Here is a 25,243-nt window from a genome sequence, read left to right as displayed (position 1 = left end):
GTATCAGATGTGGCCCCGCTGGTGCCGGGTCCTATTTTGTGGTGGTGGTTATTCCTGCCGGCAGCATGTGAAAAAGACATTTTAAACCGATACAGAACCCGTGCACAAAACGCTTCAATCATGTGACCAGTTAAGCTTGGGGCGACACGTGGTGGAGAGCGGCAACGTTGGCAAAACATGCTCCGGCGCGGCTCTGAGCTTTCTAGTGCTGGAGCGAGCGCCGCTTCTTTGACAATCTCAAACATCAGTTGCCTTGGCAACAAGGCACAAACCTCCCCAGAAGTCAGTTACGGTTGCGTGATCCCGGTTCAGCTCGGGGCCCCACCTCGCGACATGTGCGCACTGCAGGCGTACCACTCACTCCCATTGGGAAGTGTGAGATGCGTTTGGCATTACAGGAGGCGATGGTGTGTGTGTTGTGGACGCCTTTGTTTCGCGATGAAATGCGACGTTGTGCTTCTGCGGGTGGATAGTGCTTCCCATGGTCTGGATTATCTTTCTCGAGCGACGTACGACTCAACCTCGCATGGGGTATGTGCAGTGTGCGTGGCTAAAAGCCATCTCGGCTTGCGCGCCAGAGTTAAGTGACTTGCTGTTTGTCCCCGCAATCCGCGCGCGAGGTGAGTGCCGAATTTATGACGGGCAGGAGGAGGCAACCTATCGTCTGTCAATCGCGGTTCAGACTTGCAACGCATGTTGTGACGTTGTGTTCATTCGAAACGCATCTCTGGATTGTTTTGAAGTGGAATAAAATGTATCCGTCAAACCCGGGCATTCGGCTCAGGGCGTTCTCTGCGATTGCACGAAAGAAGTGCCACGGGGCTTCAACGCTTTCTTTACGGAACGTACTCAGGTAAGAGAATATCCATGTCGTGTTATGGCCGTGTTGCATTCAATACGAACGGTTAAGCGTTTGTTTACACTTGTTTCGTTTGTCGTAAAATGTCCAAGCACTCCGACACTCCGCTGGCAGATCAGCCGGCGAGCCGACGCTGAGCGGATGACTCATCTCTTTGCCGGAAGTGCGTGAAAAAGCCGCCCAATAGCAGGATGTCTAGCTCATGACGAACATCTTGGAATCGATGATGCAGACATGTGAAGATGGCGGCGTCCAAAAACACGAAGGAAAGGGTGACAAAAAAGTGACAAACTTTGCAACAAAAGTGTGAGCTTTCCGCTGCGCGTAAAAGAGTAATACTTGGCCCAGATGACCTTGACGACCCAATCTAACGATTGCGCTACCTCATTTAGTGTGCTCAAAACGCCTTTCAGGGCCCCTTTAAATGTCGCAGTTGCGGTAAAGTTCGCAACAACACATTAGGAAAATAGTTAAACACGTATGAAACACAGCAACGTTGGTGTGCGAACACGGGTGATATCTCGCGAAGGAAATAATTTTGCGACCTTCCATGAACGCGCAGGCTCCTTTTGAAGGGGACAGGTTCGAGCAAAACCGGGCGGATGGTTGGAAAAAGATAAAGCCAAATGCCGTGCCTACAGTGTTTTCCTTCAGACGTCAGTTATTACTTCCTTTTTTCCGCGTGCTTTTACAGAGAATTTAGCATTATTTGCCACTGCAATCTTATGACTTCATTGTGTGGCCGTGTACGCATGCAGCGCTTTTTCGTGTTGATAGCAGCGCTTATAATTACAATAGTGCACTAAAAAAGCAGGTCGAACTTTGTTTTGTTTCTAGGTGTTAGAGTTGCGGTGGCGGAACTTTGCCATTTGTTTTTGCTTTTAAATATAACGAACGTAAGCCCATAGGAGTTGATTTCTTTCTTGGACGGTGTCGGATGTGACGTTGGATCACAGCTCTCTGGAAGAAGGGGGAGGGGCGGTGTTCTTATGCTGTTTTTGCGGATGTAAACTAGTAAAAAGGCGCCGGGAATGAAGTTTGTGACCTTGCCCAAAAATAACGTTTCGTCTCTTTGCAGAGGAATACAGGCGTTTTAAATGTGCAGCAAGGGTAGCGTGCGGATGTTCAGACATGAAAGTGTAAAGACATTAAGAAAGCCAGTCGCGGCATGCCTAATGCTGTTTATGGGATGCAGTTTGATGTTCTCCTTTGCTTTTGCAGCTTTGCCTCGTCGCAGAAAGGCACCACAGGAAAGGACCGGGACCGCTCTCGTCTCAGCTCTACATGGAGATCAGCACGATGTAATCACTGATGGTCATGCAGTTGCGATCGACGCAATGCCGTCGCCGGGCAGCCTTGGGCTGCCTGAAGGACAGAATTGCAGCTCACATGAAGCCAGCTCAACTGCACCGGTAGCGCACGAAAAAGGCCTGCAAGGCTCAGCCAGTGGAATGAAAGCTGGGGTGTCTGACCCGGAGTCTGCTAATAAGCTGCTAACAGACCTGACACGGAAATGCAGCAAACTTCAAGACTTGCATACCCAGGCAAACTCAACGATCCAAGGCCTCCGAAAAAAGGTTAAGAAGCTCGAAGGTAACATAGAAACCTTTGGAAAGAACATGAAATTTCTGAACGAGGACCAAATACATCCACTGTCGCGCGACAGCAACAAAAGGTCTCCACAAACTGTAAAGCAAGCGCCTCAAAATTAAATTTTCATGCCGGACGTCCGGCTATGAAACCTTAAGGGAACTCCGGTACCCGCTGCCGGCTAACAGGATTCTTGCGCGTCGAGTACAGGGACTCAAGTTTCTGCCTGGGATACTCACAGACGTGGTAGACCTGCTGAAAACGAAAGCAGAAGGCATGCAAGACATTGAAGAGGACTGTGTTCTTTTACTAAATGAGATGGAGATCTCCCAAGGCTATGAGCTCGATCGCAAAGCTCGAACTTCTTATGCAACATGAATTTTTAGGGCTGCATAATAACCTGTTTACAAGCAATACAGGTTCATCGTGCAACTCTGGCGGAAGAACAGCAATGCTAGTAGCGTAGAAATTTTCTCACTGCTCTATACTAACGCTTGCGTTGAACGCGTTATTTCTGGCTGTGAAAGAAAATCACCCAGCGCCGTACAAGTGCATTTCTGTAGTTACATATGTAAAAAAAAAAAAAAAAAAAATGCGCCACGCTGACCAGCGTTTGTATTGCGTTTTAAACGGTTAATTTCAGGTGACAGCTTTGCATAATAGCGTGAGACAGCTAACCTTCAAGTATTGTTAAATTAAACGCCACCAAAAATATTGCCTACTTCACTGTAATGCCGCCGTAGTGCCCTTTTTGCAGTGTTATCGTCCGCACAAAGGCGCATCGCTTCCAACATACCGCTTGACACGCGAGCGCCGCACGGAGTGGGCATGAGCACGGCGGCCGCCGTAGCAGACGACGCGGTTGTCTCCACCCTGAACGGGGAGGCGGGTGCGCGCATCCAGACACCCTAAAGCTGGTGAGGGGGGAGCACCACCGAGTGCCCCTGTATGTTGAGCGGGTCGTCTCCACGTACTTGGAGTTTGAATTTCGCAAAATGTTCAGGCTCTCACGGTCCACAGTCGCTCAGCTTGGTGCTGAATTTGAGAGTTCTGAATTCTAACCTGCTGGGCACCGTGGACGAAGAAAAATGAGCTCCGAGAAGACACTGCTCATCGCCCTCACGTACATCAGTACGCAGAGTGCGGTGTACCGGATTGCGGACAAGTTCGACGTCGCCGAATCTAGCATGCACCTCCCCATCAACCGGGTGTTGGCATTCTTCTATTCCATCAGCACCCGAGAGATGCGGTGGCCGGACGCTGACGAGCGCGGAAGAATGAAGCGGGCGTTTTTGTCACTCGGTCGTCGTGGTGCTCTGCCGGACGTCATTGGGGCCGCCGATGGATGCCACATCCGCATTTCCACACCATCTGAGTCGGAGGAAAGCTATTATAACAGAAAGAAGTTCCACTCGATCATCCTGCAGGGCATCTGTGATGTGAATATGTTGTTCACCGATGTGTTCGCCGGGTTTCCGGAGAGTGCACACGACGCCCGTGTGTTGCGGGAAAGCTTCTTCTTCAAGAACGCGACGTCCAAGTGCGAAGGTAAGGACTGGTGACCTAATAACTGCAAACTGTCTGCCGCAAATACAGAGCCATACGTAGGTCACTTGTGAAGTGCTGATTAATAATTCCATGTAAACCATCTCCCTGTTTCGGGCCGATGCCATATCGGCGATAATGTGCACATTTCGTTGGGCCAGATGTTCCAGCTGCCACGCATGCTGAGCTTAATACCTTTTGAGGTGGAAAAGCTCAAGGAAAGATCATGATAGAGAAATGGTAATGAGGTGGGTACATATTTACCCATTAAAGTATGTACTACAGTACGCAGCACTTCTGTAAATTCGATTGAAATTTGCAAAGCAATAATTTTCCAACAATGGCGTTCTGTGGTGATAGCACCTATGCCGCCTGTGTTATCTGCTGCTTTCGCCCCGACGCACCACGTGCAGTTTGTACGTGACGTCACTGTGGTCCCATGTGTGTTTGTTATATATGTATGCTGGTGGCATGGAATAAAGGTTGTCATTATCTCGCCTTCATTGTCGGCAGCTCTGTCCCTTTCCCGGTTCTTGCGGCAGCCCAGCTGCACTCGGCCTACTTCTAGGCCGCAACATGACATGGTGTCAGAAGATGGCGTCTTTTGATATTCAAGGGGTGTTGCACCAATCTTCAAGCACTGCCATGTCAGAAGACAACAGAGTCAAGCCATTCCCCGGCATGTTTGCTGTTCCACCTCCGCCAACGTTTGACTTCAACCGGACATCCGAATGGCCTTCTTGGATTCAGCTCTTCGATGACCAGCGCTTTGCCTTGGGCTTAAACGAGCGAAGTGAAGAAGCACAAGTCCCGACTCTGCTTTATACGATGGGAAGGCAAGCCAGAGAAATCTTCTCAACTTTCGCTTTATCTGAAGAGCAACAGAAGCAGTATGAAGTCGTCAAAAAGAAGTTCGACAACCACTTCGTGTCCGCACGGAACCTAGTTTATGAGAGCGCATGTTTTCACCGACGCATTCAACAACCTGGCGAATCAGTCGACCAATTCATCACTGCGTAGCACATGCCGGCGGACCGGTGCGACTACCAGGAAAAGGAACGCATGATTCGCGCCAGGTTTGTCGTCGGCCTGTGATGCGAAGCTCTCCGAGTCGCTACAAATAGATGCAAATTTGACACTCGAAAGTGCTTGGGCAAAAGTTCGCTTGAAGGAGACCGTCCAATGACAGAAGCATCAACTGCGAGAAACCAGCGATGAACCTTCGGCAGCGGCAGCCAGCAACCTGGACGCGGTCAGCAACCAAGGGCAGCCCCGGAAGAACTCTTCAGGACAGCGCCCCGGCAGCTCGTCAAGGAACAGTGCACCTGGCATACAAGGTCAGCACACCAGAGAACAGTCCTACTGACCACGCACCCCCGGTCTATGCCCCAATTGCGGTCAAGGCGCGCACCTTAGGACCTCATGCCCGGCAAAAGCTGTGAAATGCAACTGCTGTGGTTGTTCCGGACATTTTGCAGTGGTATGTCGGAAAAAGGCTGCAGGCGACCGAAAGAAGGTGCAACTTTCTTCTCTCCATATGGACAAGGGAGCATATTTTGTTGGCGCGGTGCACGGGGAGCACTCTAATTCTTGGTATGCTTAGGTTGTCATAAACGGCACTCTGATGTGCTCTAAACTAGACTCGGGTGCAGAAGTTTCCGTGGTACCCTCAACGTTTTCTGGATTGCCTAGCAGGTTAGACAAGTGCGACATAACCTTAACAGGACCCGCGAATGAGCCACTCCATGTTCTCGGAAAGTTTGTTGCCAATATCCAGTGGAAACAATGCACGGTCCGACAAACTGTGTACGTTGTCTCACCCTTACGCTCCATACTTTTTGGTCAAAGCCAGACAAAGCCAGAAGCGTACGCCACACAAAGTGAGGCAAGAAGCCCTTAGCATGGCTGCACGCTTTGTTGTTGTTGTGGACCAACAACATACCGGTTGAACAACAAGTGGAACAATTGTGGAACAAAAACATACAACACAGTGGAACAACAAGATACAACCTACAGTGGAACAACAACATGCAGTTCCATACAACGCCTCAAGCCACACTGGAGCAGGTATGCGATGCCATGGAGCCCAGACCAGAAGTATGGTGCAACGACAAGTTCCTAGTGGCTTTCCCCCCCCCAGGCAAACAGAATATTGCAGAGTTAGGACAAACACCCAAAGAAAACGCCGAGGCCTTCCTGGCCTTCCCGAGCGTATGGCTCTGGTCTGTCCTAGCTGGTGCATAATCTACGGTGGGAATCAGCTTGAATGTAAATGAACAGAAAGGAAGAGGGATCATCGGAGCGTCATGTTTCTTCCTCTCCCTTTGTGTTCGTTTACATTCAAGCTGATTCCTATCGAAGATTCCCGAGCGAATCTCCAAACCAAGGTTGACGCGCAGGCGGAAGTCGCCCAGAAAACCTCGCCGTGCTTCAGCAGCTGTGCTCAACGAAACTTGCAGCTACGTTGAAGCTTCCGTGAGTGATACGTGCGGAGACAGTGCTGGAAAGACGACGCCTCCCTACTCGTTAAATTTGCCATGAAAAACTGGAGGCTCGAGTTGACTGACCATGAAACCAGTGGAAGAACGTGTGGCGTTTTCTACATGTGGGAGCTCGTGGCAGAGTAGCTACAAGTTACTCAAACAGCAACCATAGGTGAAAACGGAATATGTGTCGTGAATGGTTCCAACAAGCAGCATAAGCAGCTACTGCGAACAGCAACCAGTCTGAAAGCGATGGTCTGGGTGACCATGGTTACTAGAAAGCAGGAATTCATGGTATGGTAGTGTATTACCTTGTTGGTTATGTCCAGAAGAAGGTGACGAAAAATATCTATTGTGAGGATAGCCAGAGTATACTGACAGCTTCCCCGAGAAACTGAACTTGGGTCATACAAGCCAGGGTGTCTTTGAGAACCGTCGTTGAAGCTGTACACAGTAGTCAAAAGGATGGAGAAAACTGTTTCCCAAAAACTGAACAAGTCTCCTGTGTCTGATGACCTGTTTTGGGAAGTGATAGACAAGATGGAAAAGGCTTCTCTGCCTGCATTGGGATGTGATGAGCACTGTCAGGAAGTTAGCATCACGGTCATCAAGTTTTATGTTATCATGTGAATCAACTTCCATTCAAGGAAGGAAAACGGTGAAATGTTGGTCACTCAGCCAGTACAGCAAGCAAGGAAAAAGGCGAAGCTGCTTTAAGCCATCTTTGTTAGACTACTGCTCTCCAAGAATGGCATGCTCACTCAGTAAAGAATATTCCTGCCGGGAATCTGAGTTTTTTTTATTCAACTGATAAGAAGCATAGCTGCTGGACACTTGTAAGCTTTAACATGATTCTTGAGTGCCAGCGCTGAAATACCATGTTTTCAGCTCCAAATACATGCAACAATGTTGCACTGACTGGCGTGCAATGCTGGGTGGAAAAGTAAAACCCATATGCAAGTGCCCATCCAGCCCGCCACTTAATGCATTGAAAAGAAAGTAATATAAACGAGTGGGAGATGAAAGCGCGTACGACTTTATACACAACATAATCACACTCAGGTTTGCACATATTGAATGCCCAAACCCGAGCCTTATCTCGTCACAAAACCTGTTCAACCACGTGAAAAAAATAAAGCGCCGTGAGTAATCACCCCGCAACACACATTAGACGCATGCATTCGCAAATATTTGAAGTTATTTACGTTTGGTTGGTAAGTGCCCGTCAAGCAGTCATTTTAATCATGGGAAAATCCCCACTACACAAGCTAAAGCAACGAGAGCAAACGAGATAGTTGCAAGTCAGCGCCGTCTTTAGCATTCTTCTCCGTCGTTCGCCCGTTTGCACTCACACTTTCACATGACCACTCATTTGTTAGATTTGAAGGTTCGTCTTAAGTTGTGTAACCTGGGAAGGGTGGGAGCTAGCAGATGCACGACACACACACTGGGGTACGTCGCCGCCTTTCTATCCTAACAGACGACACGCCAGCTGCTGAGCAAGACTCAACTGCATCGCCGTTAGTTCCCCTGACGACTGTTCCAGCCGCGCCGAAGACAGGGCGCGTATGGGAAGCTGCGAAATTAAAGTGGTCTAGAAACGTTGCTCTATGCGCCATTACTAGTTTTTCTCGTGACTGGGTCTGTTCGACCATGCATTCCTACAAGGTGGCCAAAGAAATCGAGGTCGAACAGTTGTTTTTGTATTACTTCAAAAGCAGTTTTAACCCTTAATTGCGTATCAAGCAAAAAAGCAGCAGTTTTACTATTACCTCAACTGCACAACAAGCTAAAACTAGTACCGTACATAGCATATCCAAAGCCGAGCATACAAAGATGGTGGAACTTGACAGTGTCAATGACGACGAGTGTGAATGGAAACGCGTTAGTTGCATACATGTTAGTCTGAGCTTAGTGCCTGTGCGAAGTGCAGGCATTTCAAGTGGAAAAGGAGTCGTCCATGTCAATATCAAAGGATATTGAAGATCGCATTTGTGCAAACAACTTCGTCACCACCATGGTGTGGACCGAGGCTTTAGCACGTCCCAAACCAAAACTCCTGTGCCTGCCTCACCTGATATTTCGGACGGCGGACTCTTTATCTGCAAACTGAGAAAATCACCAGTGGCCAGGTGGTATGGCCCAACATCAATGCAAGCCCACCTGCCTCATCTGCAGTGAGAATCCCCTCACGGGATCTCAAGCCTGCATAGGAAAATTCAGGCAAATCCAGCACGCACCCCCGAAATCAACCAAAAACCGTCCCCCTGGCCGGCGGTGATAATAAGTGACCCGGAGTGAGCCGGGGAACAGGCAGGCGGGTACCAGCCAGCCAGAAAAAAAACATCACAGCAGCAGCTCAAGATAGCACGGGACCACAACGGTCCTGCACTCAGCAGCGGTGATTTCCCTGCTCTTGGAAGCAGTGGCTGAGCCACGTCATCTCCAGATACGGCTTCCCAAGCAGAGATAAACACGGTAGGCAGCTGGGCTGGGGTAGCCTCTCGCTTTCTTTGCCCTCCTCCCTCCCCTGAGCTCAACGAACTTTGCCAAGAGCTAGTGGCACTTTGAGCAAAAAACGCAAAACTAATAAGATATCTGCACTGGAAATAAGATTACCATCCCTGAAGGAGATTCCTGCAGTCGAGGTGGAGCACATGCGCGAAATCCCTCAGCTGGAGGAATATCTAAACCTTGACTGTCTGAAAACATGGGTCATAGCCCTCAAAGGCGGCATGGAAAGCAGCGGTCACCCTCGCAGTTTCCCACGGTTCGTCTAAATCCATCCTTTTGGATTCGAGAGCAGCGTTTCGGAATTTCGAGCTGGGTTGGATCACTATCACCGCTCAAGCAATACTGCGAAGAGCTTGTCGGGACAAGGACCCCACCTTGCGATATCTCGTTTGGACTCCAGGTCATCAGGGCTTACCAGGGAACGAGGCTGCCAACTCGGACGTCCACACACTCATCTACCAGGAACCCGGCAATTTCCTAGGGGACCTAAAGCCAGACAGTTATCCAGTATTATCATTTAAAGACATCTCCGCCCAATACAGGGGCAACTATGGTTTTATGGGTAAGATGCGTGAATTGTCAACCAGTTATTTAACAGATCGAAGTCAGCACGTAACAATTGGGGACTTCATATCTGACCCACCAACAGTGTTAACCGGTATACCCCAGGGCTCAGTCTTGGGCCCGATTCTATTCTCTTTGCACATAAACGATTTTCCATCAGTTTGGAAACATTCACAGGCATTAATGTTTGCTGATGACACGGCTCTTATATTCACAGGTGCGACAATCGACGAAATTCAGCCTAAGATAAATCCCGATTTCGGAAGTGTAGTGGCGTGGCTCAGCAACAGTTACCTCTCCCTTAATCTTGATAAAACCAAATACATCATTTTCCACTCAAGGAGAAAGCAATTAGGTTCCAACTGGTTACCTATTTCCTTAAACAACAAACAAACTCGGCTGCTCGGCTGCCTGGACCTACTGGCTCAACAGGCCCTGGTTCAGCATGCTTGAACAGCGGTCACGACTAACAGGGTCCCCCAATTGCGATTTCGCCTACTTTTGTGAAAGGTGTGCTACCCAATAATCTCTCTAAGCTACCTTTCTATAACATATCAGTTAATAAATGTTCATCATCATCGTACCCACAGCAGTGGTGGCTGAAAGTTTGTTTCATGCAAGAATGACTTTTTAAAGGAATGAACGGTGGTTCGAACGAACCTTGCGACACCTGCGTGGCTACCACTTTAAACAAGCTTTCCGGGTAACGCCCGTTACATTCAGGTACTTGGTTGAGTCCTGTCGACCTACCCTGGAGGCCCAAACAACTGTGATGAAGGACCCAATCTCCATTGAAAACGCGGGGCCATGGCCTCTACAACCTGTGTTGTTATGCCGAGGACAGGACGATCGTCAACCTGTTCAGTATCGGGCGATCAGCTGTGAATGTGCTGTTCAGGGAGTTCTGTAATCAACATTCTTCAAGACGACTGGGTGGGGATGGTTCCTGCAGATGGAATGGCCGCACACATGCGCGAATCCCATGCAGTCACAGGCTTCGCCTAAGCAGGTAGTGGCTTAAATGGGTACCACTTTCCCGTCTCACTTCCGAAAGAGTCAGCAGCTGACTACTACAACTACCAGGGCTGGTAGGTTCTTCAGTTTTTCTGTAGTTCAATTGCTGAAACTTATTTTGGTGCGCCTCATAAAAATGGCCTTACTTGCAGCGACGCTAAATGACTGCATGTTTCTAAATTCCATTTCATTTAATTAAACCATTCTGTGTAACCCCGAATTGGTCTGTACTGCCAATCTAAAGTAAATAAGTAACTATTTTCGGTTTGGTGAACTGATTGTCAAAGATGTTTACTGATTTAAAGGATCAGAACTTGCAAGTGTTTTCCCTAGCAGGTATAGCGATCATACCTGCCCCGGTCGACCACCGCAACCAGTTCCAGTATGTGAACATTAGCCGGCCAGGTGGATGTCATGATGCTAGTGTTTACGGCGCTTCAAAACGGTGTACAACCATGTAGAGCGAGGACTTCAGTTCCCCAGTTGCTCTCATGAGCGGCACTGAGGTGCCAGTCATTATTTTGTGCGACCAAGCATTCCCATTGGGCAGCCGTACGCACACACTGCCAGCAACTCAAAAGAGGTCCCATACAGCTACAATTTGTCAAATACTAGGCGTATTGTAGAGAACGCGTTCGGGCGACTCAAGGCACGGTTTTGTTTCATTTGAGAAGCGTTTTGAATGCCAAACAGGATATCAAAGCTGCGCGCATTCTGCACATGTGGGAGTCCCCGAAGGACAGTTTGGAGCGACTGCGGGAAAATGAGGCAAGTGCTCTGCACGCAAAGCCCGCTTGTACCACACAGGCGTCCAGTGACAGGGGGCACCAAGTCCAGGACACCCTTGCCAATTACTTTTGGAGGCAGGCCTAGCGCATCGCTTAAGCCCACATTACATCCAAAGAAATGGAAAAGTGCAATCGTCCAGTGTCAATCCTACATATCCGTTCTGGTCTACCAAAGAGAACTTGCACCAGTAATTCTTGGTGTGCTTGATTTTTCTCTTATAGTTTAATCATTTTCGTATTATTGTGTGGTGCTGGTATTAGTGCCTCCTTTTGTACTTATTTTTAATTAGGCACAGTCAAACCTGACTATACTGAACCTGTTCAAATCGGATTATCCTTTATATCGAACTATTTCTGGACACAGTACAATTACAATGAGAATATAGAGCAAAAACTATGCTTATATCGAACAAAAACACCAGCGACAGCGAATATATTGAACGTAGGCTTGTGCGAATATTCGACGCTTCGAATAATCGAACGAATATCACAGTATTCGAATTCACTTCGACACGAGTGTAAACTTTCGGATATTTTGGAGTATTCAGGGTGAACAAAAATCAAAACTGCGTTAAAGTACTCTCAGGAGTTTTGGTTTTGTTACGCAAGCCGCAGTGCCATTGACATCAGGCCTACATCTTGACTACATGTGGAGCCAAGACAAGCTAAGCCACATTCAGGGCGTTCTAGCCATCTTAAGAGCTCCCCTTTCACCGTTTCGAGCAATGAACCGTAACTAAACAACTTTGTGGCATGCATGCAGTGACCAGACGTTGATCGCACTCCGCGCTTGACTTCAGTGTGCCTCAATTGTTCCAAGTGACACGGCCAATGGGTGCCAACCCAATATGGAACTTTTTTGTGAAGGTCCCGCCAGGCCAGGAAGCTCGGTGTCTCGAATGCAACGCTGTTTTGAAGATGCCAACGGAGACTACGACAACTTTGGCGACGTGTTTGAAGAGGCATTCGGATGCCTTAGTGGCGTATGAAAAGGAGCGTTGTGCACGGAAAAGTGCCAAGTGTGATGAGGTAGAGGACAGTGGTGGTGCGCGCATCGGAGACAGCCTCGACGACGACGAAGTTAAACCATTAAAAAACGTGGACAATCACTTTGTGGGGGTATGTTCCGGCTAGGTGTCGCCCAAAGAGAACTTGCATAATAGCTTAGGCAATAATGTGACGGCGGAGAAGAAGAAGAGAGCGTGTCTGGGTAACAGTGGATGATTCGGGAGAACACGGTTCTCAGGGCTACCCACAAGACGCGGTAGCCGTGCTCCACCGAGGCCGTCGTCAGGACGCCCGGGAAACCAGCAAGGCTGCAGTGCCATCCGTGCCTTACCTGTGTCGACCGCGCATTGAATCGCCGGAATCGACTGTGACGTCGTGTTCCCCCGTACCAACCTACCGACCGCCTCCGAGAACTGGGACTGGCCAACACCTTATCATTGAGTGCGCCCTAACAAGTGAGACGTTTTATCGATCACGGGTGTCCCTTCAAGCGTAACTGTGAACTGTTGATTCCTTTACGCGCATACAGAGCTTGGTGTCTGTAGGATTGACTTTAGTGTTGCAGCCTATTTGTAGCGGTAGCGTACTGTGATATCGTTAGCTCGTCTCGTCTCGATAAATGTCCGTCTTCGTCTTATGTGTCATAGTTTCTCAAGTGCCTGTGTCGTTTGTGCGACGTTAATCCCGAGTCCTAGCCACCAATACCATCACACAAGCCTACTCCTGCTGCTAAGCCTAACGTGCAACCGCCATCAGTAGGCTGTAGCTGACTGTTTCCAGCCCAAGCTGAAACATACGGCGCCAAAAGCACAGCAAATGACATAGGCTATTGCCGGATTTATACTGCGCGGGATGCGTTCCTACAGTATTGTTGAGTAGCCAGGCTTTGTGGCTGTTATGAACACTGCTATGCCCGAGTACGTTGAGCCGTCGCGAACGTTTTCCAGAGCAATCATTCCAGAGCTCTACGGTTCGAAGAAGCAAAACTTGAGCAGCCTCAAGGCGGTGATTGACAGTGGAGTAAAGGCGACTTCAATAACGACGAACGGTTGGACATCGCGTGCTAATGAAAGCTACCTGTCGGTAACATTCCACGTCATGGACAGCTCATTTCAACTGCATGTGCAAACACTGGCATGTATAGAGATGGCGGACACTCACACAGCCAGAAACCTGGTGCTCTTTCTGAAAAGCATCATGGAGGAGTGGGCACTTCCCGATCCAGGTGCTGTGCCAGTGTAGATTGTTACAGATAATGGGAGAAATTTCACTGCAGCAATTGCTCAGTCTCCTTGGATAGGCATAAAATGTTTCGAGCACACGCTGCAGTAGTGTGTGAGCGATGTCAAGAGGGATGTACCTGCATTTTCCCAACTGTGCACGAAGGCCAGGGCTATCATTGGCCGCCATAAGAGAAGCTTAAAGGAGCCATGAAGACAAAACGAAAGTTCGTTTTATTCGAGCAATTACGTGTTTCATAGTGCCCCAAGCGCTTTCCCAAAAGGAAACGATGCTTTATTCACTGAGAAACAAGGCAATTTAAGGCAAAATTTTAAATCTTCAGTTAAATTGTACATTTTGTGACATGAACAATGGCATCATGAGCTGGTACATGAAACAGATGCTTAGTATGTCGACTCCATATAGCACCCACACGCGGGAATCAAACAGAAACCGAAACTCGTGCCAAAACCGAGACGGCGGCCATTTTAAAATTACTAGTAAAACCTAGTACACCCGCAGCCCTAGTCCTGGAATCGCCTGATCCGGACAACAAAACTCTCGCCGAGGAGCTCGGGCTTGCATTTAACAACCTCACACTACTTAAACGCTCAATGCTGGAGTTGAAAACCAAAACTCCTGTGCCTGCCTCACCCAATATTTCGGACGGCGGACTCTTCATCCACAAACTGGGAAAATTGGCAGTGGCCCTCACCACCTTCATGGGCCGCAAGGTGCCCCGGTATGTACATTACAACAGTGTCATCACCGTGGTGCGCGAATACAAGAAGACAATCCCGGCCTGCTTCCGCTGCAGGACGATTGGTCATCGGGCTGACCTCTGCCCCACCCCGAACGACAAGCGCTGCACCCACTGCGGCCAAGAAGTGGGCACCACTGCGGACGGCAGCACGGCCCCACATCGCTGCAAGCCCACTTGCCTCATCTGTGGTGAGAATCACCTCACGGGACCTCAAGCCTGCACAGAAAAATTCAGGCGAATCCAGCACGTACCCCCGAAATCAAACAAAAACCGTCCACCAGGCGGGCGGTCATAATAAGCGTAGCAGGGAACAGCCAGGCGGGCACCAGCCAGCCAGAAAAAAACATCACAGGAGCAGCTCAAGACAGCACGGGCCCACAGCGCTCCTGCACTCAGCAGCGGGGATTTCCCTGCTCTTGGAAGCGATGGCAGAGCCACATCACCTCCAGACGCGGCTTTTCAAGCAAAGGTAAACCAGGTAGGCAGCTGGGCCAGGGTCGCCTCTCGCTCTGACCTCCTGCCTCCTTCCTTCCTTCCTCCCCCCCCCCCTTGAACTCAACGAACTTCACCAAGGGCTAGCGGAGCTCCGGGCACAAAATGCAAAACTAATAACTAAGATGTCTGCACTGGAGGGGGGCAACAGGCTCCTTTGCCCGCACCGTCATTACAAACCCCCCCCCCCCTGCCCCCCTGGAGATTCCCGCAGTCAAGGAGGAGCACACGGGCGAAATCCCTCGGCAGGAGGAACATCTAAACTTTCACAGTCTGAATACGCGGGTCATAGCCCTCGGAGGCGGCATGGAAAGCAGCGGTCACCCTCGCAGTTTCCCACGGTTCATCTAAATCCATCCTATCCGATTCGAGAGGAGCGTGCCGGAATTTCGAGCTGGGTTGAATCACCACCACCACTGAGGCAATACTGCGAAGAGCTTGTTGGGCAAGGACCCCACCTTGCGGTGTCTGATTCGGACTCCAGGTCACCAGGGCTTACCAGGAAAACAGGCTGCCAACTTGGCCGCCCTCGCACTCATCTACCGGGAACCGGGCATAATCCCAGGGGACCTAAAGCCAGATAGTTATCCAGTATTACCATTTAAAGACATCTCCACCCAATACATCTCCACCCGCCCACGCCCCAGCTGTGCGTGGCCTAGCCGGTGTCCAAGGAAAAGAGAATCCTGGTTGCTGAGTTGACGCTGAGGTTGTTTGTGGACCTTTACGGCCCCTCAGCTGAAACAACACGCAACTTCGACCACCACTTCTTGCAGACGGCACCCCAGGACTGACCCGCCCTGGGGAAATCAGCTAGCCGCCTTTTCCTATCCTTCCTCTCTCTCCTCTTCTTTTCTATCACCTTTCCATCCCTGTCCTGTCACCTATTCTTTTTCTGAGCTTCTTCCTTTCCCCCTCAGGTGGCAAGGGTTAACCCTGTGGTTATAATCAGCCTTGTTTAGACGTCATGGGGCTATAGTAGCGCTGTATGGTTAGCGTGATAAAGTCTTGTTCCTTTGTTGGGCTCCGTGGTGGGCGACCAGCACCGCTGCCGAACACTTTACTTTTCATGGAAAAGAAGAAAAATCTTGACCCTGATCGCCCTCCTAAACGAGGGCGCACCAAAGTAAATGCATTGCAAAGCTCGAGCAATACGAGCAGTCATTCACCCACCGACACGACTTTCCCGAAATTTCTGGTGACGAAATCTGACGACGTTCAGAAGCCCCTGAGGAATGTTTCGCCGTTTGCCGTAGCCAGAGAGCTGAGCAATCTACTTGGACCGAGATACAGCGTTAAAAAGATGCTGACCAGGGATCTCCTGGTGGAAGCCCAAGCAAAATTTCAGTCAGATGCCCTGCTGTCAATGAAAGAGCTTGCAACACACAAGGTTCCCGTAACTGCCCACCGCACCTTAAACACTAGGTTGCGAGTGGTGTCGGACGAAGACCTGATGGATGTATCTGAAGACGAGATTCTGGAGGGGTTCAAAGAAGAACAGACAAATGTTATTGCTGTGCGAAGAATAAAGATCCGCAGGAAAGATGAGGAAACTGCTATGAAACATTTGGTTCTCACCTTCAAATCCACCACTTTACTCGACAATGTACACCTAGGCTACCTGAATCTACGCGTCAGACCGTACGTACCAAACCCCAGGCGCTGGTTCCGCTGCCAGAGGTATGGGCACACGCAGCAGTCATGCCGCGGAAAACTGACCTGTGCACTGTGCGCTAGCACCGAACATGGAAATGACGCCTGTGATGTAGAAGTCAAATGTGTGAATTGCAGCGGTGAACAACCTGCATACTCCAGGAAGTGCCCACGATTCAGGCGGGAGAAAGAGCTGCTAGCGATCCAGGTGAAAGAGAATGTGTTCTTCCCGGAGGCCAAACTAAGGTAGCCCGTCAGGGGGTGGGGCTGCATCAATTTCCGGCACTGGCGCAGTCCACTCAGGGGAACTGCACAGATCCACAGCCCCCTAAACGAGTCAAGCCGGCAGCCAAGCTCCCGGCCACCAAAGAAAGTGGTGTGGCTTCCAAGCCGCCAAAAGACGGTGCAGGCTCTGCCCCTGCGATACCATCGACCTCCTCTCCTTCAGTGACGGTCGACGTGCCACAGAGGAGGGCGCCCACAGGAAGTGGCACTGCTGCAGGTGCTGCCCCTGGGCGGCAACGACCTGGGGACCCCCCCCCCGACCCTCGACAGAAGCCAAAGGGCCGGGGAAAACCACCTAGTCCCTCTAATGGTATTCATGGAAATGAAGGCAGTGGAAGAGAGGTAGGGGAGGAGATGGAGGTGTGCCCTAGTGCCTCTGCGAGCATGTCTTCGTCCACACCTACTTGACCCAAAAAACGACAACTCTAGAAGACACCGGTATGGTGCAAATAGTCCAATGGAACTGCCGTGGGTTATTGCACAATGTAGATGATATTCACGCAATTATACACAAATATGAACCCAAAATAATAGCTTTGCAGGAGACAAATTTAACGAAAAGACATAACACCTTTCACAATTTTACCCTCCTTAGGAAAGACAGAGAAAACTGCACTCACGCCTCATGCGGTGTGGCTTTAGCTGTGGTGCCAGGCACAATTCTCAAGTCTATACAACTTAACACTACGCTGGAGGCTGTAGCAGCGGAAGAATATATTAACAAGCTTGTCACTATTGTTTCACTGTACTTGCCACCATCAGATCCTGTGTCCTTACAGGAACTTAATGACCTCGTTGAACAACTTCCTTCTCCAATAATTATTATGGGAGACTTCAATGCTCATCACTTCCTGTTGGGAGGTGAAAGAATAGACAGCCGGGGAAAACTCATTGAACAGTGGGTTAATTGATTTGATTGATTGATTGTAGGGTGTAACGCGCCGACGCAGCGCAGGCGATGAGGCGCGCCGTAGTGGAGGGCTCCAGATTAATTTTGACCACCTGGGGATCTTTAACGTGCGCCGAAATCTCGTACGCACGGGCGTTTTTGCTTTTCGCCTCCATCAGAAAAGCGGCCGCCGCGGCCGGGAATCGAACCCGCGACCTCGTGCTCAGCAGCGCAACGCCTTAGCCACTGAGCCACCAAGGCGGGTAACAGTGGGTTAATACCAACAGCTTAGTGGTTTTCAAAAACGGAGACAAGACGCATTTTTCTGCATGCAACGGAAGTTTTTCTGTTCGGTCGCCGAACCTCCAGATGGATGATGAGTGGAGTGCTGTGAATGATCCGTACGGAAGTGACCACTTTCCTGCCTTACTGCGCGAAGTGCAAACCCTTCCTTCCCTCAAGAGCTGTGCACCCCGATGGAAGCTCGAGAGGGCACATTGGGAAAGATTTAAGGAGTTAGTTTCCTTTGATCGATTTGACAGCAGCATGTCCATTGATGAGGCAAATACCTACATCTGCGAGGAACTTCTTGCAGCTGCAAAAGTTGCAATCCCCCAGACACCTGGACGGATTCCCAAGCAACCAAAGCCGTGGTGGAACGATGCATGTCGCACATCCTGGAAAAAGCAGAACAAGGCTTGGGGTGTATTTAGACGGTACCCCACCTTAGAGAACTGCCTGAGCTTTAAAGCAGCCCGTGCTGCCGCCCAGAAAATCAGAAAAGTGGCCAACAGGAATTCATGGCAAAGCTTTGTAAGTACAACAAATACTGCCACTCCCGATTCTATTCTGTTTGCACATAAAGGATTTTCCATCAGTTTGGAAACAGTCACAGGCACTAATGTACGCTGATGATATGGCTCTTATATTCACAGGCGCGACAATCGGCGAAATTCAACCTAAAATAAATCACGATTTCTGAAGTGTAGTGGCGTGGTTCAGCAACCTCAATCCCTTAAAACCAAATACACCATTTTCCACTCAAGGAGAAAGCAATTACGTTCCATCTAGTTATCTGTTTCCTCAAACAACAAACAACTCGGCTGCTCGGCTGTCTGGACCTACAAGTTCAACAGGGTCTGGTTCAGTGTGCTCAGACAGCGGTCACGACCAATGGAGCCCCCGAATAGGAACTTCACCTAGTTTTGTGAACGGGTGCTACCAAATAGGGATGGCTCTCCCCAAGCTACCTTTCTGTAATGCATCAGTTAACAAATGTTCATCATCATCATCGTCGTCCCGGCAGAAGAATGTCTTGTCAGAAGAATGAACAGAGGTTCAAACAAACCTTGCCACACTTGTGTGGCTACCACCTTAAACAAGCTTTCCAGGCAACGCCAGTTACACTCAGGTACTTAATCGAGTCCTGCCAACCTACCCAGGAGCCCCAAACAACCTCGATGAAGAACCCAATCTCCATTGAAAAACGCGTGGCCGTGGTCTCTACAACCTGCGTTGTTATGCCGATGACAGGACGATCGCCCACTTGTTCAGTATCGGGCGAACAACTTCTCGGCATGTGGGGGTCCGTGCTGACCAGTCTAAGAACCGGGGCGACAGAGCGTCGGAGGTCAACGGTGAATGCATTGTTCACGGAGTTCTGTGCTGCGGAAATCAACATTCCTGAAGATGACCGGGTGGGGATGTTTTATCCAGATGGAATGGCTGCACATATGCATGAATCCCATAGAGTCACAGGCTTCCCCCAAGCAGGTAGTGCCCAAAATGGGTACCACTTTCCCGTCTCATTTCCGAAAGGGTCAGCAGCTGACTAATACAGCCACCAGGGCTGGTAGGTTCTTTTGCTTCTCTGTAGTGCGAGTGCTGAAACTGAATTTTATGGGCCGCATAAGAATGGCCTTATCGACAAAAGTCACGCTTTTCCCACCGTTCATGATTAAAAACACACGATAAAAAAAATAGAAAAGATAGCGCAAAGTAGCGAACGGAACGATGCAGGCGATGGCGACTCACAAGCGGTAAGAGCCAATGGCGGTTCCGATTTTGCGTCACGTGATTTAAATACCCAGTAGGAGCTCGCAAAACAAGCAGGAAGAATTTTTTTTTTTTATGCGGAGATACGAAGCTGGCGAGCGGCTCAATCAAGAGAAGGCTTGATCTACCTCTCTGAAGTGACTGAAATGGCGGCGGGCCACACTGCTGTGCGAAAAACATTCTCAAACACGGCCGAAATTCGGCTTGATTGCGCGATTTCTTGGGTCACCGCGAGTCATTCCGACACATTTTTCCCCAAGTTCTTATTCGTATTTCGTTTTCATTTTTTTTACGCGTGAAGGAAGGATAGTCAAAAATGATAATGCAAGCAAAAACAAAAAATCGGAATATCTCGAAAAAATCACGTTTTTTCAACCCGCGTGTCCCCTATGGTAGGGTAAACCGGCCAAAAAATCAAATTTGCAATTTTGGCGCAGAAAAATCGAGCGCACTACGAGGAACAACCCTGTGGAAGCGCGGCACAATATCGTTGGCAAAGTGATCAGCGGGGAATGCGCAGAGGCAAATGCAGTTGGAGCCACAGACTGGCTTCATGACCGCGTTCCTGGCATTCTCGCCCCGTATGACCGCCGCAACATCTACTAAGCCGACGAGACGGCCTTGTTCTATCGTCTTCTGCCCAAGAGGACCCTGGGCCTCAAGAACGAATGCTGCCACGGCAGAAAGCAATCCAAGCAATGGCTGACCGTGTTGTTGTGCGCCAACATGGATGGCAGCGACAAATGGAAGCCGCTTGTGCTAGGAATGAGTGGACGGCCGCGTTGCTTCCGAGCAACGCGAAGGCCTGGATGACGCGAGCCTTATTCAGCGACTGGCTTGAGGAGCTGGACGAAGATATGGTGCAGCAGAACCGGAAAATCTGCCTGCTTTTAGACAACTGCTCGGCTCACCATGTTGACATGCAGCTCTCTAACTCTTTCGGGACCGCCGGAAAAAGTGATGAAAAAGGGAGGTCGCGGTACAAATTTTTTATTACATAAAGCAAAGGCACCATCCTGCCTTAGCATATACCACAATGCAGCTAATTATATGCTCTTTGACATACAATACCAAGTTTTACTTCAACACTGACGATAGAACCATGAAAAAATCTGAAAGTAAGAACTTCGTAAGAAAACTACAGAAAAAGATAGAAAAAAGCGTAAATATAAAAATATTAAAACATAATAAAATTATTTCAGGATATACAAAATTTAACACAATGCTTTGTTTCTTCATCGCAAAAGTTTGATGCGGCTAGGTGTAACTGGTTTTTTGTTTCGTGTATGATCTTTTTGGCTAAGGCCATGGCTACGTCGTCGCCCAGGTACACGCCGGGCTCTCGTCTCGGCGAAAACTTCATCCGTTTCTGCACTGGTGGCAGGAGATCACCACCATAGGTAGTTAACACCCTAGCGAACAAATATAAACCAGCCAGAGCATATTTCGAGCGCACATATTTACTCCAGAGCCAATTGAAACCGAAACCAACACCCACCTTTGAGCGCGATTTGATGTTCCAGGCTGATCGACACCCGAATCCTCACTCGAGCTGAAATCCAATCTCTAAAGCCACATTCCGACTCTTCACTGCCTCTCTTATCGTTAAAATCCACAGTAGAAGGCGAAGATATGCGAGACGAGACGAGGCGGATTTGTTATCGCGCTCGCGCGAGTATGACGCCATGTTTGTTTACATTTGAAACCACTGCCCGTCAGAATAAAATATCTGACGCGTTGCCGCCTGGCGATAAAAAAAAAAACTTCACAAAAGAGAAAACTCCAGTTTTCAAACTATCTCCTAGATGTCGCTAGGTGTTCCATCGAGCGAAAATTTGTATTCTGCAGGCTCGCGAAACCATCGATCATATGTGATCGAAGGCCTATGGAGCGGTCCCGAAAGAGCTAATGTCGAGCTGGAATATTTTCCCGCACACTGCACTTCGCTGATCCAGCCATTGGATCAAGGTGTGATCAACAGTGTTAAGTGTGCGTACAAGAAGCGCATCATCCAAAGGATTCTGCTCAACATGCAGCATGAACGCGACACCAAGATTGACGTGTTTATGGCCATTGAAATGTTGTCTGCATCATGGCAGTCAACGAACAAGGACATCGTCGTCAACTGCTTCAGAAAGGCTGGCATTCCGGGACTCTACCATGGTGCGCGTTTCGCGGCCTCTTTTACCTCGAACCATCAGTCAAGATTTCGAAATAACTTCCCTATACAACGCTCGCCGGTCGGTTCGTTAATAGTTTTGTCTAAAATGATTTGTAAAATCAATATCTTCATGATTACATCATTTGTGTCACTGAAAGGCAAAAATATTGATGCAACAAAGTTCGCGATAGAACGAATTTTTTTCCAGAAAGTACTACTTTGTTATATTGAGGTTCGACTTTATTACTTTGCCTGGTGCAGCAACTTAGTACTCATACGTGCAGGTGTTCATTGCCAAAAGTTTGCATACCACAAGGATGCAAATGAGCTACTTTGAAGATTGGCATAATATTGTGCATAACTCCAACTTTGATGGAAGGGGTTTTTTTTTTTTTTTCACTACTTTTGACGTTCAAGGCATCTAATATTTCTCACAGCACAGTCAGTATGCCCTACGCCATAGATTATATGCATTGGTATCAATAATTTCCTTGAAAAAATCACTGTTAAATGCTGCGACAGTAGGGTAAATTTTAAGTGCGAATGCACTTCTTAAGCGAGCCTGAATCGTCCGCCGCCGTCGTCCGCATAGCAACAGCTGCGGGTGCGCGCGCTCCTCGTCTTCCTCGTCTTCCCTAGCAACGGGGGGAGATGGGCGCGCGCTACTCTCCTCCTCCTCTCTCCACTCAGTGACTGCGGGTGTTGGGTGCCTCCTCTCCACTCCAAGATCACGATATCCACCGTAATCACGCAATCAACAACCGTGCATTCGCACTTACACACTCTCCCCCTCGGGGAAGTGCGAGGGAATTTTTTTAACGCAGAGAACATATTTTTATTCCTATTTCAAACCTGTTTGCATGATTATTAGAAGTGCACGGGAAATGTTGCGCAAGAAAGGCGATATAGCTCGCGCGCATCGCAGCGCACGCTTAACGCGCCATATCGTACTTTGATTATCCCTGATATGGCTTGTCAGGTCTCTTTTAAGATTAAATCTAACGTCGCAGGCATTAATTACAACTACTGGCGTTCAACAGTAACCGGTTGCGCAGACATGTCATGCTCCAATGCGCATCGGCTATGCCGTGCGCGCCGCAGCGTTTGATGCGTCGACCGTTTCTTTCCCAAGGCTAGCGAGCCCACAGTCAAAACACAGCAATAACTAAGCGTGTAAACATCGCAAATCCGACTAAAAGTTCACTTCACGAACCGCTATCGCAAGCGCACACACCGCGTCACCCTCCGCGGTCCGGCGACGGTAGAGTCATGCGCACCACGAAGCGTTCGATGACCTCCGCCTTTCGAGCCACACAACTTCCCGTAATCTGGCCCGTGATCTCAGGCCTTCCCATCGCGACAACGTCCGTGTTTAATATTACAGACTGAACACAAACTTGGCCGAGCGAAGCAGCGAAAATAAACTCAAACCGCCCATGCTACGCAGTTCAGGCGACCGCCATCTTGCTTATGCACCTTGACACCCAATCAGGAGGGTCGTCTAAGCCCGCCCCGACCGGAGGACGAATAGCGCTTCAGCATCTATTTCTAGCTTCGTTTGTGCGTCGTTTCTTTTCTGCCGTTCGTGCATTTGTGAATGAACGGCTATTTTTGAATGAATAAAAGAGACGAGCGGAACCAGAAAGACGAACGCTCGGCCGATCTAACGATATCGAAATGGTCGCGCTCGGTGACACCGCGGCGGAGATACAGCGCTCCGAAAATTGCCGTTTTTTTCGCCACTTTGTGACGCTTTTCAGCGGAAAAACTTTGCAGATGCACAGAATAGGAAACATAGAAGCCGAATATGTGGCTTTCAAAAAAACGATGTTTTGGCCATTTTTGTGAAGTTGAAAGCCGCGTCCCCCCTTAATGAAGCGCTTTCAGCAGTCGATGTTCTCAGCCGATATTGCTTTTGAGATTGAAGGACACGGACTCAAACTGGTGGAAACGATGTCTCATGTAGAGAATATTGTGCTCGCTGACGCCGCCAAAATGAACGTTCCAAAAAAAATCACCGCTTTCTTTGCGAAGTAGGCAAATAGCTTTAGTAGCTTTATTGCTTAATAAATGGACTGTTTTGAGTGTGGCAAGTGGCATACTTAATTGTGTTCCCAGCCGCGCCCGGTCAGAATGCTGACTCCCGAGCTCCCGCTGGTCCAGATGGAGGCAGAGGTCCACGCCCTCGCCATTGAGGCCTTCGCCGCAGCCATCGTAGCACGAGTCTTCGCTATGCCCGCCTCCGCTGCTGTGGAGCTTGAAGACGTCATTATGGTGCCCCAAGCCTCGCAGCCCCAATAAAGTACGCATGCATACCCCCTTTCCCCTCCTTGCCTGTTCCTGCCTTTTGGCGGCTGAGTTGCCCGGTCCGTTCAGACCGAGCTCGGTCTTGAGGAGGGGAGGATGTGGGGAGCCGTTTGATCCCCTTTTACTCTTCCTGCGAGAGTAGCCTTCAAACTTGCGTGCTTTCCCGCGCACGTGACGGCACCTCGTGGGCCAACGCACCCACGGGCACCAACCGCCCCGCTGCCGCTCCTCCACGCCCAGCAACCTGCCTCCTTTCCCCGTGCACCTTTTGGCATGCGCATTTGGCCGCTCTGTTGGCTCTCTTGCCCCACGGATAGGCGAGATGGGAGATTGAGGAGATTGGAGCCGGATAACCGGGACGCTGTTTGTCTTACCTTGCGAGTGGCCGACATGCAACCTTGGCCATGGCCGCCCCTTGGGGCGAGGCCTTGAGACGTGCGTCGGTACAGTGCAGTTCTTAAACCTGTCTTGGCGTTCATTATGCGCTGTACCACTCGGCCAATAAACCCCCTCGTTCATCCTGGCCCTTTGGAGCCTGTCGTCGCCATTGTCACCGAGTCGAACCCGTCGCGGCGTCTATTCTGGCGACGTTGCTAGTCTGGCAACACGGGAAGCTTTTGGCTTTCTCTCGTCGCATTTCGCCCGTTTCGCGCGTTTGCAGTGTATTCTGGCTCTCATCAAATTTCGTGCTTTCAACATTTGATCTGTGCACACTGGGAACATAGACGGGACTCCTCCGCGAAGTTCTCACGGTGCAATATGGAACTTCTTCGATCATTCCGTTCAGACTGTGAAGTGTCGCACATGTAAGACGTGTTTGAAAACACCAACGGAGACCACCACAACCCTTGTGAATCCCTTGCGGCTTCACCCGGGACCATTTAAAGAGTACGAGAAGATCCGCACTTCTGAGTGTGCTGACAGCCCTAAGAAATCAGCAGACAACAAAAGGTCAAACGTGAGTTCTGCAAGCCCTCCCCCCCACTTCAAGCCTCTGTTAAGTAATGACAGCCAGCGGGCTAAGATGCTCACAAAAACGGTTGCTCAATTTG

At 49.5% G+C, this 25,243-nt stretch overlaps 1 protein-coding gene and 1 pseudogene across 1 annotated transcript; both read left to right on the top strand.

Annotated features, from left to right (window-relative positions):
* Positions 1-3,537: 3,537 nt before the first annotated feature.
* On the top strand, positions 3,538-4,562 carry LOC144164911 (uncharacterized). The gene is made up of 2 exons (XM_077695143.1): positions 3,538-3,997; positions 4,537-4,562. Exons 1-2 carry the CDS (start codon positions 3,538-3,540, stop codon positions 4,560-4,562), a joined length of 486 nt encoding a protein of 161 aa, XP_077551269.1.
* A 217-nt stretch (positions 4,563-4,779) lies between these two features.
* LOC144164910 (uncharacterized) lies at positions 4,780-5,410 on the top strand (annotated as a pseudogene).
* Positions 5,411-25,243: the final 19,833 nt, after the last annotated feature.

The sequence above is a fragment of the Haemaphysalis longicornis genome, unplaced genomic scaffold (assembly GCF_048455015.1).
Source record: "Haemaphysalis longicornis isolate Haplotype H1 unplaced genomic scaffold, Haemaphysalis longicornis Haplotype H1 scaffold_14, whole genome shotgun sequence".
Lineage (NCBI taxonomy): Eukaryota > Metazoa > Arthropoda > Arachnida > Ixodida > Ixodidae > Haemaphysalis > Haemaphysalis longicornis.
This window is presented reverse-complemented; position numbering and strand designations above follow the sequence as displayed.